Source organism: Schistocerca gregaria, chromosome 1 (assembly GCF_023897955.1).
Source record: "Schistocerca gregaria isolate iqSchGreg1 chromosome 1, iqSchGreg1.2, whole genome shotgun sequence".
Classification (NCBI taxonomy): domain Eukaryota; kingdom Metazoa; phylum Arthropoda; class Insecta; order Orthoptera; family Acrididae; genus Schistocerca; species Schistocerca gregaria.
The window spans coordinates 534,826,445-534,843,995 of NC_064920.1; the positions used below are offsets into that span (position 1 = coordinate 534,826,445).

The 17,551-nt window shown below is 44.9% G+C and overlaps 1 protein-coding gene across 1 annotated transcript in view; it reads left to right on the top strand.

Moving 5' to 3' along the window:
- Positions 1–9,476: 9,476 nt before the first annotated feature.
- The window catches only part of LOC126358898 (uncharacterized), an 80,927-nt gene continuing 72,852 nt past the window's right edge, over positions 9,477–17,551 (top strand). Inside the window, exon 1 of the mRNA XM_050007592.1 lies at positions 9,477–9,575. Within this exon, the coding sequence (XP_049863549.1) occupies positions 9,477–9,575 (99 nt within the window). The remainder of the gene's footprint in view (positions 9,576–17,551) is intronic.

Here is a 17,551-nt window from a genome sequence, read left to right on the forward strand (position 1 = left end):
ATTAATTTTGAAAAATGAAAACTTTTCTGTTAGAACATAGAGTAAAGATGTTCTCAAACCAATCCATCCATGTGTAATGTCGCTATTTCCTGAAATACCATTTTAGGTAAATAAGCTGTACACAATGTGCTGTCGGAGTAGTTTCAACAGACCTAATTAAAATATCTAAAAGTTCATTATTATTCTCATTACTTGTTGTTCTTAGTCTTGCATTCCCGTCAGACTACCGAAGTGAAACGCTTTCGGGCTTGGCTAGCACTTGCACAGGTCACCGTCTGGGTCTGCTGAGTTCTATTGGCAAGTGGGGTGCACTCAGCCCTTAGGAGGCGAATTAAGGAGCTACTTGACAGGAGTAGTGACACCGATCACGAAAACTGGCAACGGCCAGGAGAGCGTTGTGCTGACCACATGCCCCACCGGTGACACTTAAGGCCTGAGGATGACACGGCGGCCAGTCGGTACCGTTGGGGCTTCAAGGTCTGTTCGGACGGTGTTATTGTTACTTACTTTTGTCTAATATGGGAGTGTGAAGAAACTGTTTTGAGCGTCGCACCTGAGTACAAGGGGTTTGTTCATCTGATGGTCCCAAAAGTCTGAAAGTGACAGGTACGTCCGTCCCAAGTATTGGCTTTCAATGTTAGAAGACTCTAACAGCACAATGCGTACAGGCTATTTTCCAAAAATGGTATTTCAGAAACCAGGATTATTACACCTACTTGGACGTGGCGTTAAAGCTTCTTTACGTCGTAACGAAAGTTTTTAACTGTCTAAGTTAATGGTGGTTGGGTATTCTGAAAAATTACAAAGTATTGCAAAAATTTATTACACAGTTTTTAAGAAAGTAAATTACATTTCAACTTTTATATGAAACGTATTTATACGTCACAGTTCCGAAGATGTTCCCTGTAAAGTCAATATGGCAAATTACTTTCCGGGGTGCGCTTTGCCCCTTACAATTGAAATTGGGCAATAACGTAGAAATACGTAATGCGTTATTTTGACCTCTGTCTATATTGATTAGACACTGGACTCGTATTCGGGAGGACGACGGTTCAATCCCGCGTCCGGCCATCCTGATTTAGGTTTTCCGTGATTTCCCTAAATCGCTCCAGGCAAATGCCGGGATGGTTACTTTCAAAGGGCACGGCCGACTTCCTTCCCCGTCCTTCCCTAATCCGATGAGACCGATGACCTCGCTGTCTGGTCTCCTTCCCCGAAACAACCAACCAACCTTGTTATTGATTCGCTATGTTTGCGAGTCTTTTGTAATTTCTTCATAGACGTCATCATTTCCACCAAGACTGTGTAATTGAAAGAATATATTTAAAGCACTTGCGACTGTTTCGACAGTGTAGCCATTTTAAGGTTAATATTTCGTCTAGAAAGGACGGCATCATGAGGGATGCGGCTCTTGATAAACACAAATAAAACCGTTTTCTACGTCAGTCGCGTATTCATTTTACCTCTATGTGTATTTTAATAGACAAAACACAACTTTCGTTGCACTTGGTCTGCTGCTGTGAAAGGAGTCTGTGTTCTTCGCTGACGCAAGTTATGTAGCTAAACAGTTATCCACCCAAAGATGTTGTTACGAATCATCGAAACGCGCAGTGGCAAAATAAATAAGTGACTGACAAGAAACTGTTTTATTTCCGTTTTCAAATGACGCTGAAAACATCGTATGGAGTATCAATCAGTTTTTTCATTGAAACTTTGAAACTTCCTAGCAGATTAAAACTGTGTGCCGGACCGAGACTCGAACTCGGGACCTTTGCCTTTCGCGGGCAAGTGTTCTACCGACTTTATATATATATATATATATATATATATATATATATATATATATATATATATATATATATATATATATATTTACTGTCGCAAGTTCGAATCCTGCCTCGGGCATGGATTTCCCGCTTAGCACGAGCGGTCGCCTTACCATTCTTTTTTTTTTAAATATAGAAATAAAAATATTAGAACCTAGAAGAGTATTGAACTCAAGACCCTGATGGCAACAGTCTAATATGATAATCACAATACCACAGTCTTTTTTTAAGACTGAGCTACCCAAGCACGACTCACGCCCCGTCCTCACAGCTTTAATTCCGCCAGTACCTCGTCTCCTACCTTCCAAACTTCACAGAAGCTCTCCTTGCCCACTAAAGGCAAAGGTCCGGCACACAGTTTTAATCTGCCAGGAAGTTTCATATCAGGGCACACTCCGCTGTAGAGTGAAAATAACATTCTAGTTTTTTCATTGCTTTATAGTCGTCAGGAATTTAAAAGTTAAAAGAAGATTACTTGAATTATAAATCAACGTCAGTTTCTAGGAACTTGTCACTCAAGTCTGATATGGTAAACCATAGTCATGTTCTACACGAAACGTACTGTACCCGTGGTCTAGGGATAGCGTCTTTAATTCATAACCAAAACGTCTTCGGTCCCGGGTTCGATCCACGCCACTGTCTAAATTTTGATAAATAATCAGCATTAGCGGCCGAAGACTTCCGGCAAAAGAAGTCAGCCTCATTCTGCCAACGGCCTTGTCAAAGAGGGTGGAGGCGCGGATAGAGGTTCAGGGCACTCTCTTGTCCTAGGGGTAGGAAATTGCCCTTAAAGGCGGAAGAATCAGCAATGATCAACGACATGAGGATGCACAAAGCAATGGAAACCACTGCATTAAAGACACGTAATGTGTATCCACAGGACATGTGGCGTGTAGTTGAAGAAGTGTCATGATGATCTCTCCATTGGCAAAAGATTCCGGAATAGTCCCCCATTCGGATCTCCGGGAGGGGACTGTCAGAAGCTTGAACGTGATAAGGAAACTAGAAAATCTGAAAAGGGAAATGCAAAGGCTCAATCTAGATAGGGGTCAGTGAAGTGAAGTGGAAAGAAGACAAGGATTTCTGGTCAGATGAGTATCGGGTAATACCAACAGCAGCATAAAATGGTATAACAGGTGTAGGATTCGTTATGAATAGGAAGATAGGGCTTAGGGTCTCTTACTGTGAACAGTTCAGTGACCGGGTTGTTCTAATCAGAATCGACAGCAGACCAACACCGACAACGATAGTTCAGGCATACTTGCCGACGTCGCAAGCTGAAGATGAACAGATAGAGAAAGTGTATGAGGATATTGAAAGGGTAATGCAGTATGTAAAGGGGGACGAAAATCTAATAGTCATGGGCGACTGGAATACAGTTGTAGGGGAAGGAGTAGAAGAAAAGGTTACAGGAGAATATGGGCTTGGGACAAGGAATGAAAGAGAAGAAGGACTAATTGAGTTTTGTAACAAGTTTCAGCTAGTAACAGCGAATACCCTGTTCAAGAATCACAAGAAGAGGGGGTATACTTGGAAAAGGCCGGGAGATAGGGGAAGATTTCAATTAGATTACATCATGGTCAGACAGAGGTTCCGAAATCAGATACTGGATTGTAAGGCGTACCCAGGAGCAGATATAGACTCAGATCACAATATAGTAGTGATGAAGAGTAGGCTGAAGTTCAAGACACTAGTCAGGAAGAATCAATACGGTAAGAAGTGGGATACGAAAGTTCTAAGGAATGACGAGATACGTTTGAAGTTCTCTAACGCTATAGATACAGCAATAAGGAATAGCGCAGTAGGCAACACAGTTGAAGAGGAATGGACGTCTCTAAAAAGGGCCATCACAGAAGTTGGGAAGGAAAACATAGGTACAAAGAAGGTAGCTGCGAAGAAACCATGGGTAACAGAAGAAATACTTCAGTTGATTGATGAAAGAAGGAAGTACAAACATGTTCCGGGAAAATCAGGAATACAGAAATACAAGTCGCTGAGGAATGAAATAAATAGGAAGTGCAGGAAAGCTAAGACGACATGGTTGCAGGAAAAATGTGAAGACATCAGAAAAGATATGATTGTCGGAAGGACAGACTCAGCACACAGGAAAGTCAAAACAACATTTGGTGACATTAAAAGCAACGGTGGTAACATTAAGAGTGCAACGGGAATTCCACTGTTAAATGCAGAGGAGAGAGCAGATAGGTGGAAAGAATACAATGAAAGCCTCTATGAGGGTGAAGATTTGTCTGATGTGATAGAAGAAGAAACAGGAGTCGGTTTAGAAGAGATAGGGGATCCAGTATTAGAACCGGAATTTAAAAGAGCTTTGGAGGACTTACGGTCAAATCAGGCAGAAGGTATAGATAACATTCCATCAGAATTTCTAAAATCATTAGGGGAAGTGGCAACAAAACGACTATTCACGTTGGTGTGTAGAGTATATGAGTCTGGCGACATACCATCTGACTTTCGGAAAAGCATCATCCACACAATTCCGAAGACGGCAAGAGCTGACAAGTGCGAGAATTATCGCACAATCAGCTTAACAGCTCATGCATCGCAGCTGCTTACAAGAATAATATACAGAAGAATGGAAAAGAAAATTGAGAATGCGCTAGGTGACGATCAGTTTGGCTTTAGGAAAAGTAAAGGCACGAGACAGGCAATTCTGACGTTACGGCTAATAATGGAAGCAAGGCTAAAGAAAAATCAAGACACGTTCATAGGATTTGTCGACCTGGAAAAAGCGTTCGACAATATAAAATGGTGCAGCTGTTCAAGATTCTGAAAGAAGTAGGGGTAAGCTATAGGGAGAGACGGGTCATATACAATATGTACAACAACCAAGAGGGAATAATAAGAGTGGACGATCAAGAACGAAGTGCTCGTATTAAGAAGGGTGTAAGACAAGGCTGTAGCCTTTCGCCCCTACTCTTCAATCTGTACATCGAGGAAGCATTGATGGAAATAAAAGAAAAGTTCAGGAGTGGAATTAAAATACACTCCTGGAAATGGAAAAAAGAACACATTGACACCGGTGTGTCAGACCCACCATACTTGCTCCGGACACTGCGAGAGGGCTGTACAAGCAATGATCACACGCACGGCACAGCGGACACACCAGGAACCGCGGTGTTGGCCGTCGAATGGCGCTAGCTGCGCAGCATTTGTGCACCACCGCCGTCAGTGTCAGCCAGTTTGTGGTGGCATACGGAGCTCCATCGCAGTCTTTAACACTGGTAGCATGCCGCGACAGCGTGGACGTGAACCGTATGTGCAGTTGTCGGACTTTGAGCGAGGGCGTATAGTGGGCATGCGGGAGGCCGGGTGGACGTACCGCCGAATTGCTCAACACGTGGGGCGTGAGGTCTCCACAGTACATCGATGTTGTCGCCAGTGGTCGGCGGAAGGTGCACGTGCCCGTCGACCTGGGACCGGACCGCAGCGACGCACGGATGCACGCATAGACCGTAGGATCCTACGCAGTGCCGTAGGGGACCGCACCGCCACTTCCCAGCAAATTAGGGACACTGTTACTCCTGGGGTATCGGCTACGATTCGCAACCGTCTCCATGAAGCTGGGCTACGGTCCCGCACACCGTTAGGCCGTCTTCCGCTCACGCCCCAACATCGTGAAGCCCGCCTCCAGTGGCGTCGCGACAGGCGTGAATGGAGGGACGAATGGAGACGTGTCGTCTTCAGCGATGAGAGTCGCTTCTGCCTTGGTGCCAATGATGGTCGTATGCGTGTTTGGCGCCGTGCAGGTGAGCGCCACAATCAGGACTGCATACGACCGAGGCACACAGTGCCAACACCCGGCATCATGGTGTGGGGAGCGATCTCCTACGCTGGCCGTATACCTCTGGTGATCGTCGAGGGGACACTGAATAGTGCATGGTACATCCAAACCGTCATCGAACCCATCGTTCTACCATTCCTAGACCGGCAAGGGAACTTGCTGTTCCAACAGGACAATGCACGTCCGCATGTATCCCGTGCCACCCAACGTGCTCTAGAAGGTGTAAGTCAACTACCCTGGCCAGCAAGATATCCGGATCTGTCCCCCATTGAGCATGTTTGGGACTGGATGAAGCGTCGTCTCACGCGGTCTGGACGTCCAGCACGAACGCTGATCCAACTGAGGCGCCAGGTGGAAATGGCATGGCAAGCCGTTCCACAGGACTACATCCAGCATTCTACGATCGTCTCCATGGGAGAATAGCAGCCTGCATTGCTGCGAAAGGTGGATATACACTGTACTAGTGCCGACATTGTGCATGCTCTGTTGCCTGTGTCTATGTGCCTGTGGTTCTGTCAGTGTGACCCCAGGAATGTGTCAATAAAGTTTCCCCTTCCTGGGACAATGAATTCACGGTGTTCTTATTTCAATTTCCAGGAGTGTACAAGGTGAAAGCATATCAATGATACGATTCGCTGATGACATTGCTATCCTGAGTGAAAGTGAAGAAGAATTAAATGATCTGCTGAACGGAATGAACAGTCTAATGAGTACACAGTATGGTTTGAGAGTAAATCGGAGAAAGACGAAGGTAATGAGAAGTAGTAGAAATGAGAACAGCGAGAAATTTAACATCACGATTGATGGTCACGAAGTCAATGAAGTTCAGGAATTCTGCTATGTAGTCAGTAAAATAACCAATGACGGACGGAGCAAGGAACACATCAAAAGCAGACTCGCTATGACAAAAAGGCATTTCTGGCCAAGAGAAGTCTACTAATATCAAATACCGGCCTTAATTTGAGGAAGAAATTTCTGAGGATGTACGTGTCGAATACAGCATTGTATGGTAGTGAAACATGGACTGTGGGAAAACCGGAACAGAAGAGAATCGAAGCATTTGACATGTGGTGCTATAGACTAATGTTGAAAATTAGGTGGACTGACAAGGTAAGGAATGAGGATGTTCTACGCAGAATCGGAGAGGAAAGGAATATGTGGGAAACACTGATAAGGAGAAGGGACAGGATGATAGGACATCTGCTAAGACATGAGGGAATGACTTCCATGGTACTAGAGGCAGCTGTAGAGGGCAAAAACTGTAGAGAAAGACAGAGATTGGAATACGTCAAGCAAATAATTGAGGACGTAGGTTGCAAGTGCTACTCTGATGCTACTCATGATTTCTGGAATTGATGGATTTCTTCTTTAAAATCTTTTAGTGTTTTCGTCTAATGGTTCCATCTTATCATTCAGTTCACTTACAATTGTCATTTTCTAATCAAATGAATCAGAAACAAAAATCGCAAAGAGACAAGTACCATTTTTTTTTTAATTTGTGCAAAGTCACAATGAATACAACATTGGACAGCCTAATATTTATGAAGGTTTGGAAGAATGCTGAAATCCATATCGGGTGCTTTGTCTGCATAAGAGGCAGAGAACCACACTTCGAGATGTACGTATATTGACAGGGAAAATACTAATATCACAGATCGCTTTATCTTCTTGTGATAATTCTAGCTCATCACGAAGCACAAACTTTGCAAGCATAAATTTATTTTGCCATTGACATTGGGAGATGGATAGACGCCAAAAACAAGGTAATATACTTGGGAGTCGTTGACGCTAGACGGCGTCTCTTTATTTCGCTAGTGACGATGGAATTTTTTGAGACAGTGTTACGAACTGATGTTTCTCGAAAAAACTGCCATTCAGCACTACTTGAACTTCATGTCGCTATTTCGGGAACACGGCGTGGGAAATATCTCAACGGCAGCAACATAAACTATCGAAATGTAAGTAAAATTAATAGCACTGAATGAGTATTGGGTTTATCTTTTCTTTCATTTTCAAATGTTTCATGTAACATTTATGCTATGAATGCACAAATAAATACGTTTGCCGGATTTTTGGTTTTAATATCTTTGCCTTTTCCCAGCTGCTTCTGCTCGTTCGGATAATCTTCTCTGGTAATCGGGTCCATGTTACCCACGCTGATCGTCCTTTCAGCCATTACCTAATCAAAAATTGTTAATCTTCTTCAGCAGCAATGATACTTAGCACATTAACTTGTTCTGTGTCAAAAATTGTCATCACATTTTTGAAAGAAATCTGTTTCTTTTCGTTTCTGGACGTCCGACGACAATCCAGCAAGTTCTTGTTGTTGCCTCGATTGTTCATGCGGAAACTTTTAATATTGGTACGCAGTTTCTCAGTTCCTGTACTGAAATTCATCCATTCTTCCCAGTACATCATTTATTCCTGCATATTGTAGGCGCCCCGGTCGCCTACGGTGGACTGGATGGCCGAGCGGTGACATCTCCAGTTGTCAGGATGCTAGGAAATGGCTGTAGAAGCGTCAGACATGGCAAAGAAACATTTTTAATTCATAACACCTATAAAGGTCAATGTGGCTTGGTGATATCAACGACCTTTCCCGAGTCCTCGCTGACTCGTAGCGAAGCCACCAGATCAGGGCCGCACCAGTCTTGCTAGCGCAGCGCCGCGTGCTGTGACGTAGCGGAGGGAATGTCCTTACTTCGGCCGCGCGTGGATGGCGGCGTCCGGCTGGCCGGCCGGCGAGGCGGCGGACGGCAAGAGGCTCCGGGTTTGAATCCCGTCGCTGTCGGCGCGAGAAGCGTTCTCGTAGTGCGGAGTGTAGTCTATCCCACGCCGTTTTCTTCCCTGCTCCTCCTGGTGGCTCGTCCGTGGTGGAAGGGCGGAACGGGCTGCAGTCCCCCAGCGTCATCGGCTCACCCGGTTGTGACGGCGGATGCACAGGGCCTAGGCCCCGCACGATCTCGACGACGGCTCACTGATGTAGTCAGCATTGGCAGCGAGAGAGTCGGCCGTGATGTCAGCTAATCCTGTGTTGATGATTGACAGCGGCAGCAGAGAGGGCCAGAGCTGGTACTGTCCCCTCACGTCTGCTTCTGGATGGGCCGCCCTTACTGCAACATCTACTTAATACAGATTAACATGTCGATCACCAAGCTGCGTGCTACGCAGCGACCCAGTACACATCTAACTGCAAGTCTATCTGCGAGTGCGAGTGCCTTGTTGCTATCAAAGCAGGCGTATTTAAAGGAAGCACGAGTGACGTCCTGACATCATGTTCGTTTGTAATGAACGCATTCGTTCCACTTGTACTGCTGATTCATCTGTCGTACTCGCCTCTTAGGTGTTCTTGCGACAGAGTTGCGCGTTGTTACGACAGACTTACGCGAATTTGTGAAATGCAGTACACCTGACGCTATACCTTGCACTCTACGAAAGTCTCCATCTAACATAAACCCGCGTGCTAAGCAATTCTCTCTCGCTTGTTGTGTGCAACCAGGCCATTGCCCCTGCGTGACGACACATTCCGATATATGTGCAATGCTCTTAGCTCTTGGCTAACCTACTGCCTCTGGCTCTCGGTATAGGCAACGAAACTTTGACAATATTCCACGTTTCCAACTCTTCACTATCCCCTGACACTACAATATTCACAGGGCGGTTTGAAGTACAGTTAACACACATGCCCAAAAACTGTGAAAGACAATCTGTAACGTTTGTTTTTCAGATGACATATTGCTTGAACTTACTTCACGGGTGTAACACCCTAGGACATGAATTTTATTGACTCATACTGCCACAGGAGGAAGCAAAAGTTCATTGGCGCCATACGATCCTCAGGGTCGACAATGCTGCTCCTGGTGACGGTCGGCATACTCCTCTTGGTTGGTGGCGGCAGTGCCGCCGGATGCGACAGAGCAGCCGTGCTGTCTTTCGACGCTAATAAGGTGAGTGTGCCGATCTTGCTTACCGTTTCGTTCTTTTACACAATTTTCTACACTAACATAAATTTTAATAGAAATATCAAATATGATCACAGTACTGTAGGATTAAAACATATTGTGATACCAAGTATCGATCCATTCCGAACCTCACATATTAGTACGTGGTGTAGCCTCCAAGGGAGGCAATGAAAGCGTTGACTATGGCAACCAATCGATCGTACAGCTTGCAGCTTGCAGATACTGCTCTGCAGTACGTTATGCCAAGTCTGCTCGACTTGTTCAGGTAGATCTGTAAGAGTTGTTGGTTGCTGAGTGGCACGAGTCCCTTCTCATCCATCACATCCCACACGCGGTCGATTGGAGAAAAGCCCGGAGACCGTGCTGGACAGGGAAGTTGCTGCACATCTTTCAGAGGACTTTGATGGTTCAAACGGCTCTGACCACTATGGGACTTTACTTCTGAGGTCATCAGTGCTCTAGACTTAGGACTACTTAAACCTAACTAACCTAAGGATTCAAATGGTTCAAATGGCTCTGAGCACTATGGGACTTAACATCTGAGGTCATCAGTCCCATAGAACTTAGAACTACTTAAACCTAACTAACCTAAGAACATCACACACATCCATGCCCGAGGCAGAATTCGAACCTGCTACCGTAGCGGTCGCGGGGTTCCAGACTGAAGCGCCTAGAACCGCTCGGCCACTCGGCCGGCTAACCTAAGGACATCACACACATCCACGCCCGAGGCGTGATTCGAACCTGCCACCGTAGCAGCAGCGCGGGTCCGGACAGAAGCGACTAGAACCGCTCGGCCACAGTGGTCGGCTCAGAGCACGTTGAATTTCGCTGACAGTGTGTGGGTGGGAATTATCCTGTTAGAACAATGCATCACCTACTTGTTGCAAGAACGGCAAGAGAACGTGTCTAACTACATTATGCATGCACCGAGTGCTGGTTATCGTCTGCTCCAGAAACACCAAAGGTGAACGAGAATTGTAGCTTATCGCACCCCAGACCACAAAGGCTTGGGATGGGCCAGTGTGTCTTGGACGAATCCACTCTTCATTGCTGTAGACCACGCGCACCATTATAAGTAATACTCCGACGGCATAAATCGATCCGTGATGCGTCCATGATGTGGCGTGGGTGGAACACGGGCTACACACGTGCGTGCTGGTATCCCTACTGCCCCACTGTTAATTACCGGTTTGCAACAGTTCATATTGACATGCGTGGGCCATATGCCGTCTTATCTGTGCTGTGGTAGCTGTACGATGTGCCACTGGTACCCGTACAATATAACTATCGTGGAGGGCGCCTGTGCTGCATGCACTTCCATAATCTCGTCTACAGTGAGAATGTTCACTTGACACGTGATACCAGCCTGGTTGCACAACCGACACAGCACGTCAAACGTATGTGGCAATTCTCCGAAAGGACCATTCCGTCACTCGGAAGGCCACAATTTTTGCCTTTCAAACAGGTTCAGTTGGCTGTAGGAAGCGCGAGTGGGTCTCCATGGCATGGTTGCCCGCTTGCTTCTGACGTTGGATCACACTGAGCTTTTTGGCTGTGAGCATTCTCTAGTAAAGGGTAGACACAGATGGCGCTTCGGTAGCTCTACGAGTTGGCGGACGACGCTGAAACCATTATCAGTACACTTACTATCCTCCTGGTGGCATACGCCAACATCGGATCAAAATCGACGTCGTCTTTCCAGGTATATTGATTTTTTTCCAGCAGTAAGTAAGCTTCCTGCTGTGTTCCCGCTATATGACCTCCACTTCCACTTATAACTTGACGTCACATCTGTAGTCTAATTACTACAGACAACACACACCGACTGCGCTTTGGAAGCCTCCGAGGGATGCTGCTGTGCTTGGTGGACTGCCAGAGGTCGTTCTACCTGGAGACAAAGTACGCAGGAAGCGATGAACGAAGCACACATTAAGTTACTCTGAGTGTGGAATGCAAAGCCATGGATACATGGAAATGTAAAGAAAAATTTACTAGCAGTGAATCGGAGGTCACACAACACCTAACACACGCACCTAGGGACCAACTCATTTGTCGATCTCAACATTTCTTTGCTCAGAAACAAAAACGCACGTGTTACGTTATTGCTATTGGAAACAACGGAATGCAAGGCAAGGAACAGTGTACCCAATAGCTGAAAACTCTGAGCAACGGAAAAATGTCTCTAGCCTTGTGAATTCAAATATCATAACAAGAGAAGTCAGGGAGCAAAAGGGGACCATACCTCACTCTGCAAGCTGCCATTAAAAGTGACATTAAGAAACTTCAAATATGGATTTGCTCTAAAATTCCTTCATATTTGCACAAAACAGACTTCAAATCATCATAACATCCAATAAAAAGTTCATATTTTCATCACTTTCAAGGTACATTCTGCCATAGCTTAGGGCATGTAATCACTATCATTTAACATTGGGTGCAACTTCATAATAATTCGCAGTTGATCACAGTGGAAGGGAGCAACAAAATAAAGCTCTTGTGCAAGCGTGTGATAAATAAACTATGGTTTCATGAAATGTGTTTACGGCGAATGTATTCTCGAAACGTTCGAAATTACACGCGTTTCTACGTTGGCTATTGTTCATAATGCTTGATAAACACTGTACAATATTGTACACACAATCCTGAACAGTGTTATTATTTTCATTTTAAAACTGTTAACGGTTAGTTTTCACCAGAAAAAATAGGCAACGCAACGTGAAGTCCCTCATTAGATAGGGCTTCGGCTGTGTTATCAGGTAACTCGAGCAATACTAGATACAGAGGGAAAACTCCAATCTTGCTGGTATGGTCAGATTTAAAGTATTTGGCCTTTGACTGCTCCCGTTAGAAATTCCCCAATAGGAGTTGTATGGCATTGTCAGCTCCCACTGCGTTGCCACTTCCGTTGCTCCAAATACTGTGCCTGCCAGTTTGCAAGTAGGAAACATTTCCGAAAGCGAAAATTTCGCATATTTCAAGAAAAAACGGAACATCAGCCCCAATTAAAATTGAGAATAGATTTTGACACACTCTGAGACACTAGTGAGACCTGTACTATACGTGAACACCAGAGATTATTTAGTAAGAGCGGAGCACTCTGGTAGCTGTTTGGGGCTAGTATTTACTTTGGAAACGCCGCAACATTGAACTTTAAACGTCAAATGCAAAGTCATTTAAATCAGACTGTAAGGCTTTAACCACGGTTTATTTAAGACGTACTTTTCGGAGACCAGTATTAGGTCGTCTCCATCGTCCGTATAGTGGAGGAGGAATGGATGCAGAGGACAGGGCCCTCGGATGCCATAGCAAACGTAGGAAAAAAAGGGCTCTGAGCACTATGGGACTTACCTTCTGAGGTCATCAGTCCCCTAGACTTAGAACCTAACTAACCTAAGGACATCACACGCATCCATGCCCCGAGGCAGGATTCGAACCTGCGACCGTAGCGGTCGCGTGGTTCCAGACTGTAGCGCCTAGACCCGCTCGGCCACCTCGGCCGGCCAAACGTAGAAAACTACATAGAGTAAAAAACACTCAAGGAAAAGGAAAAGAGTAAGAAAAAGAGACACCAGTTCATCAGAGTGGCGCTAGTAGTGGCACTTGGAGAATGCAATTCAAATTTGGACGTCAGCATTAGTTACGTCTGAGATTGGACGTGGTGAGCTGATGTTAGTCAAGAACGCCTTTAAGACAAAGGGAACACCATTGTCAACACCTCACCGAGTTTGACGGAGATCGTGCAATAGGGCCACGAAAAGCTGAACGTTCCTTCTGCAGTGTTGCACAAGGACTTGGTAGGAGTGCAGTCACTGTACATGATTGCTGTCAGCGGTCGTCACGAGAATGTACGCTCGCAAGAAGAAGGGCTCCGAATGCCTACGTGGCGCTACCGAGAGCGAAGACCATCGAGTTCAGCATATGGCTCTAGCACATCGTATTACATCTACAACACCAGATTGGTACCACAGTGACACAATGAACTGTTTCAAATCGGGTACTTGAAGGACATACCTGAGCTGAGATGCCCTGTAGTGTGCATACCACTGCCTCCAAAACACCGCCGTTTGCAACTTCACTGGTGTGCTTATTGAAGGGAAGGGTGGAAGTCTGTTATGTTTTCTGATGAAAGCTGGTTTCTGCCTCGACGCCGGTGTTGGCCACGTGTTGGTTAGAAGGACGAAAGTAGTGTGTCTGCAACCAGCCTTTCTGCGTGCTAAAAATGGTCAAATGGCTCTGAGCACTATGGGACTTAACAGCTATGGTCGTCAGTCCCTTAGAACTTAGAACTACTTAAACCTAACTAACCTAAGGACATCACACAACACCCAGTCATCACGAGGCAGAGAAAATTCTTGACCCCGCCGGAATCGGGAAGGGAGAACGCTACCGCACGACCATGAGCTGTGGACTCTGCGTGCTAGACACGCTGGATCTACCCCTGGAGTTATGGTATGGGCTGCGGTTTCGTATGACAGCAGGAGCACTCTCGTGGTTGTCCTACGCAGCCGACTACAAATCTGTACATGGATCTGGCGATTCGACCTGTTGTGCTGCCATTCATGAACAGTGTTTTACAAGAGTATAACGATCGCCCACATACAGCTGTTGTAACTCAACATGCTTTACGGGTTGTCGACATTTTGCCTTGGCCAGCTCCATCACCAGATTGGTCTCCAATCGAGCACATTTTGGACGTCATCGGATAACAAGTCCAGTGTCATCAACGAACACCATTAAACGTCCCTGAATTGACCCACGAAGTGCAACAGGCATGGAACTCCATCCCACGAACTGACATCCGGCACCTGTACAACACAATGCATGCACGTTTGCATGCTTGAATTCAACATTCTGGCAGTTACACCGATTATTAATGTATCAGAATTTAACATTTGTAATAGCTTATCTCGTGCTTACATTAACCTGCCATATAACAATGTTGATCACTTAAGTATGTTACCTAGACAAATGTTTTTTCAAAATTTCTATACTCTGCAGTAATTACTTTTTGGTGTGCAGCTTTTCTCCGTTAGTGTATATCACTGTTAAACATAGTATAGCAGATTACAAAATTAAAATTATTCATAGGTCAGAAAATGGGAATCCTCATCTCTCATGATACTATAGCATCTACGAATAACTAGGGCAACTTAAAATGGTTACAGAGATTAGAAACGTCTGCTGCTGTGTTAAAGTAAGTAAATTTGAAAAAATGTTTACTTACTTTACAGGTGTTCTGTTTGATTACCATTAGTCACACGGAGACCACCTAATCGATAATCATTTTATTATCATACATACTAAAGCATACTTGGAGTCACTGCTGCGAACGTCTTTCGAAATGCGTATTTTCTGTTCTGAAATATTTTTCGACAAAGCAGGCACATACACTAAACTCAACAGAAGATCTGTCTATGGGTGTCAGGCTCAGAACTCTCGGTGGCCAAGAACAGAATACTGAGTCGTTCAATACGACCGATCAAGCGATTTGAAAGATGTGAATTAGAAATGTACCATCTCAGTGTGCGGGTTCTCCATCTTATTGAAAGATGTAAGCCTAATGAAGCTCGGGCATGAGCCATTGCTAAGACATGTCCGGATAATTTTTTTCCAGATAATTAATGAAAAAATGGACTGTTCACTTTTTGTGGTCACATTGCACGGAACACATTAACTTTGGGTGATTCTAGCTGCGATTCCGCTCCATAGGAATTACCTTCTATTTTTAAGTTGTACTGATAATCCCTGTCACTTGGCGCATCACCAAAGAAGAGAGGTGCAGCAAAGTTTCTCCCCATGTGGGTTCCAGCATTACCGTAGCGTAATTCAGTTTTGCTATATTTGCTACACCATTGCACACGTCAGTGAACAGACGAAAAGCGGGAACACCACTTGCGGTCTCAAGTCCAGGCCGGATCGAGCAACAGGGGAGACGAACGCAGACGCTAAACAACGAGAGCGAGGCAATCCAGGGTACAAAGAAGTGCGACGGGCCTTCGACACAACGGTGTCAACAGATCAAGTACAACCACAATCCAAAACGAGACCAGAGAGAAAACCAAATCAAAGCGAAGTCGTCGGCGGGTAGTCAGTAGCACGATGGAGACAGAAAGTGAACGTTATCGGACGAATTATTATTTTTTGTTTGTTTGTGGGGCGCTCAACTGTACGGTCATCAGCGCACGTACAAAGTCCCAACTTGCACACAGTCCAGTTTTTACACACTCCAATCTAGCCACTGTCACGAATACACTGGACTCGAATTCGGGAGGACGACGGTTCAATCCCGTCTCCGGCCATCCTGATTTAGGTTTTCCGTGATTTCCCTAAATCGTTTCAGGCAAATGCCGGGATGGTTCCTTTGAAAGGGCACTGCCGACTTCCTTCCCAATCCTTCCCTAACCCGAGCTTGCGCTCCGTCTCTAATGACCTCGTTGTCGACGGGACGTTAAACACCAACCACCACCACCACCACCACCACTGTCACGAATGAGGATGATGATGACGATGAAGTGATGAGGACAACACAAACACCAAGTCCCAAGGTAGAGAAAATACTCATCCGTGCCGGAAATCGAACGCGGAACACCGTGATCCAATCGGACGAAATGCACCACTGACTAAGCAATCAGGACACGGCGGTGTTTATGAAGGCCGTCAGCATCACCACCTACACTACAGGCCTGCGCGCACAATTGCGACGTCCCATACTGATGGCCGGGTCTGTGTCGGAACGGTCCTGTTAAGCACTCTGCAGCTATACGAACTGAACAAGTTTCAGAGCTGAGACCGCACAGCGATTCTCGTGCTTTCCTCTTCTACGTGTCCTTGTAATGAAAGTATGGAAATTTATATAACTGCGTAAAGTATCTGAACACAACTGCCCTATGTTATTTGAAGATGTAAAATTATTTTGACGATTTGTCTTAAATACGTTTTTCTAGGCTTGAGTACAAACTGTACTTTTAAATTTTGTCTTTTACCTCAGGAGCTACGCTTTCTTGCAGTAAAAAATCGGTAATATGCAACAACAAGCAGACGTTTTCTTTTTTAAATAAAGCAGCAGGAGCTCCTTCAGAATTTCAGAATTTGCTTCCCTCGTTATTTTCGTAAATTTTCCTCTCCACTTCAAAATTTGCTGACCTCGCACGAAACTCAAATCATTCGACGAAATGGGGCTCCTCCTGACATAATGTTTAATAAATAAAAAAACCCAATAAATACTTTATTTCCCTGTTTCTCCAGAACTTTAGAACCTTAAACATGAAAAGATTGTTTCTCGTATATCCTTGATTGAAATTCGTGTCACAGAGTGCTGTTAATTTAAGCATAATGCACTTACCTCGAAATTCTGCTTTCTATACTACTTAATCTGTCGAACACTGAATTCATTAAAGCAATTTTCTACGGTAGTTCACTCAAATTGAAATTATTTCCGAATAGTTGTATATGTAAATGACCCAAAGTGGCTCTGAGCACTATGGGACTTAACATCTGAGGTTATCAGTCCCCTGGAACTTAGAACTAATTAAACCAAACTAACCTAAGGACATCACACACATCCATGCCCAAGGCAGGATTCGAACCTGCGACCGTAGCAGTCGCGCGGTTCCGGACTGAAGCGTTTAGAACCGCTTGGTCACAACGGCCGGCTGTGTATTTAAAACTGAACAAAATCATTCTGTAGCTCTTCAAAATAAAAGTACTTGAAACTCAATAAAATGGTAGGAATGATAAGGAATACTAAATATTTTCGAGTCAAACTAATTAATATAACTATTCTGTGTGACAATAGTTGCAAATATGAGAGACATTTCACAACCAGCTTCGCATTAACCTCGCAGCAATGATCCAGAATTAAGAAACAAATGATACCGGTACATGATACATAACTGTTTTTAAAAACAAAAAAATTGCTCAAATGTCTCTGAGCACTATGGGACTTCACATCTATGGTC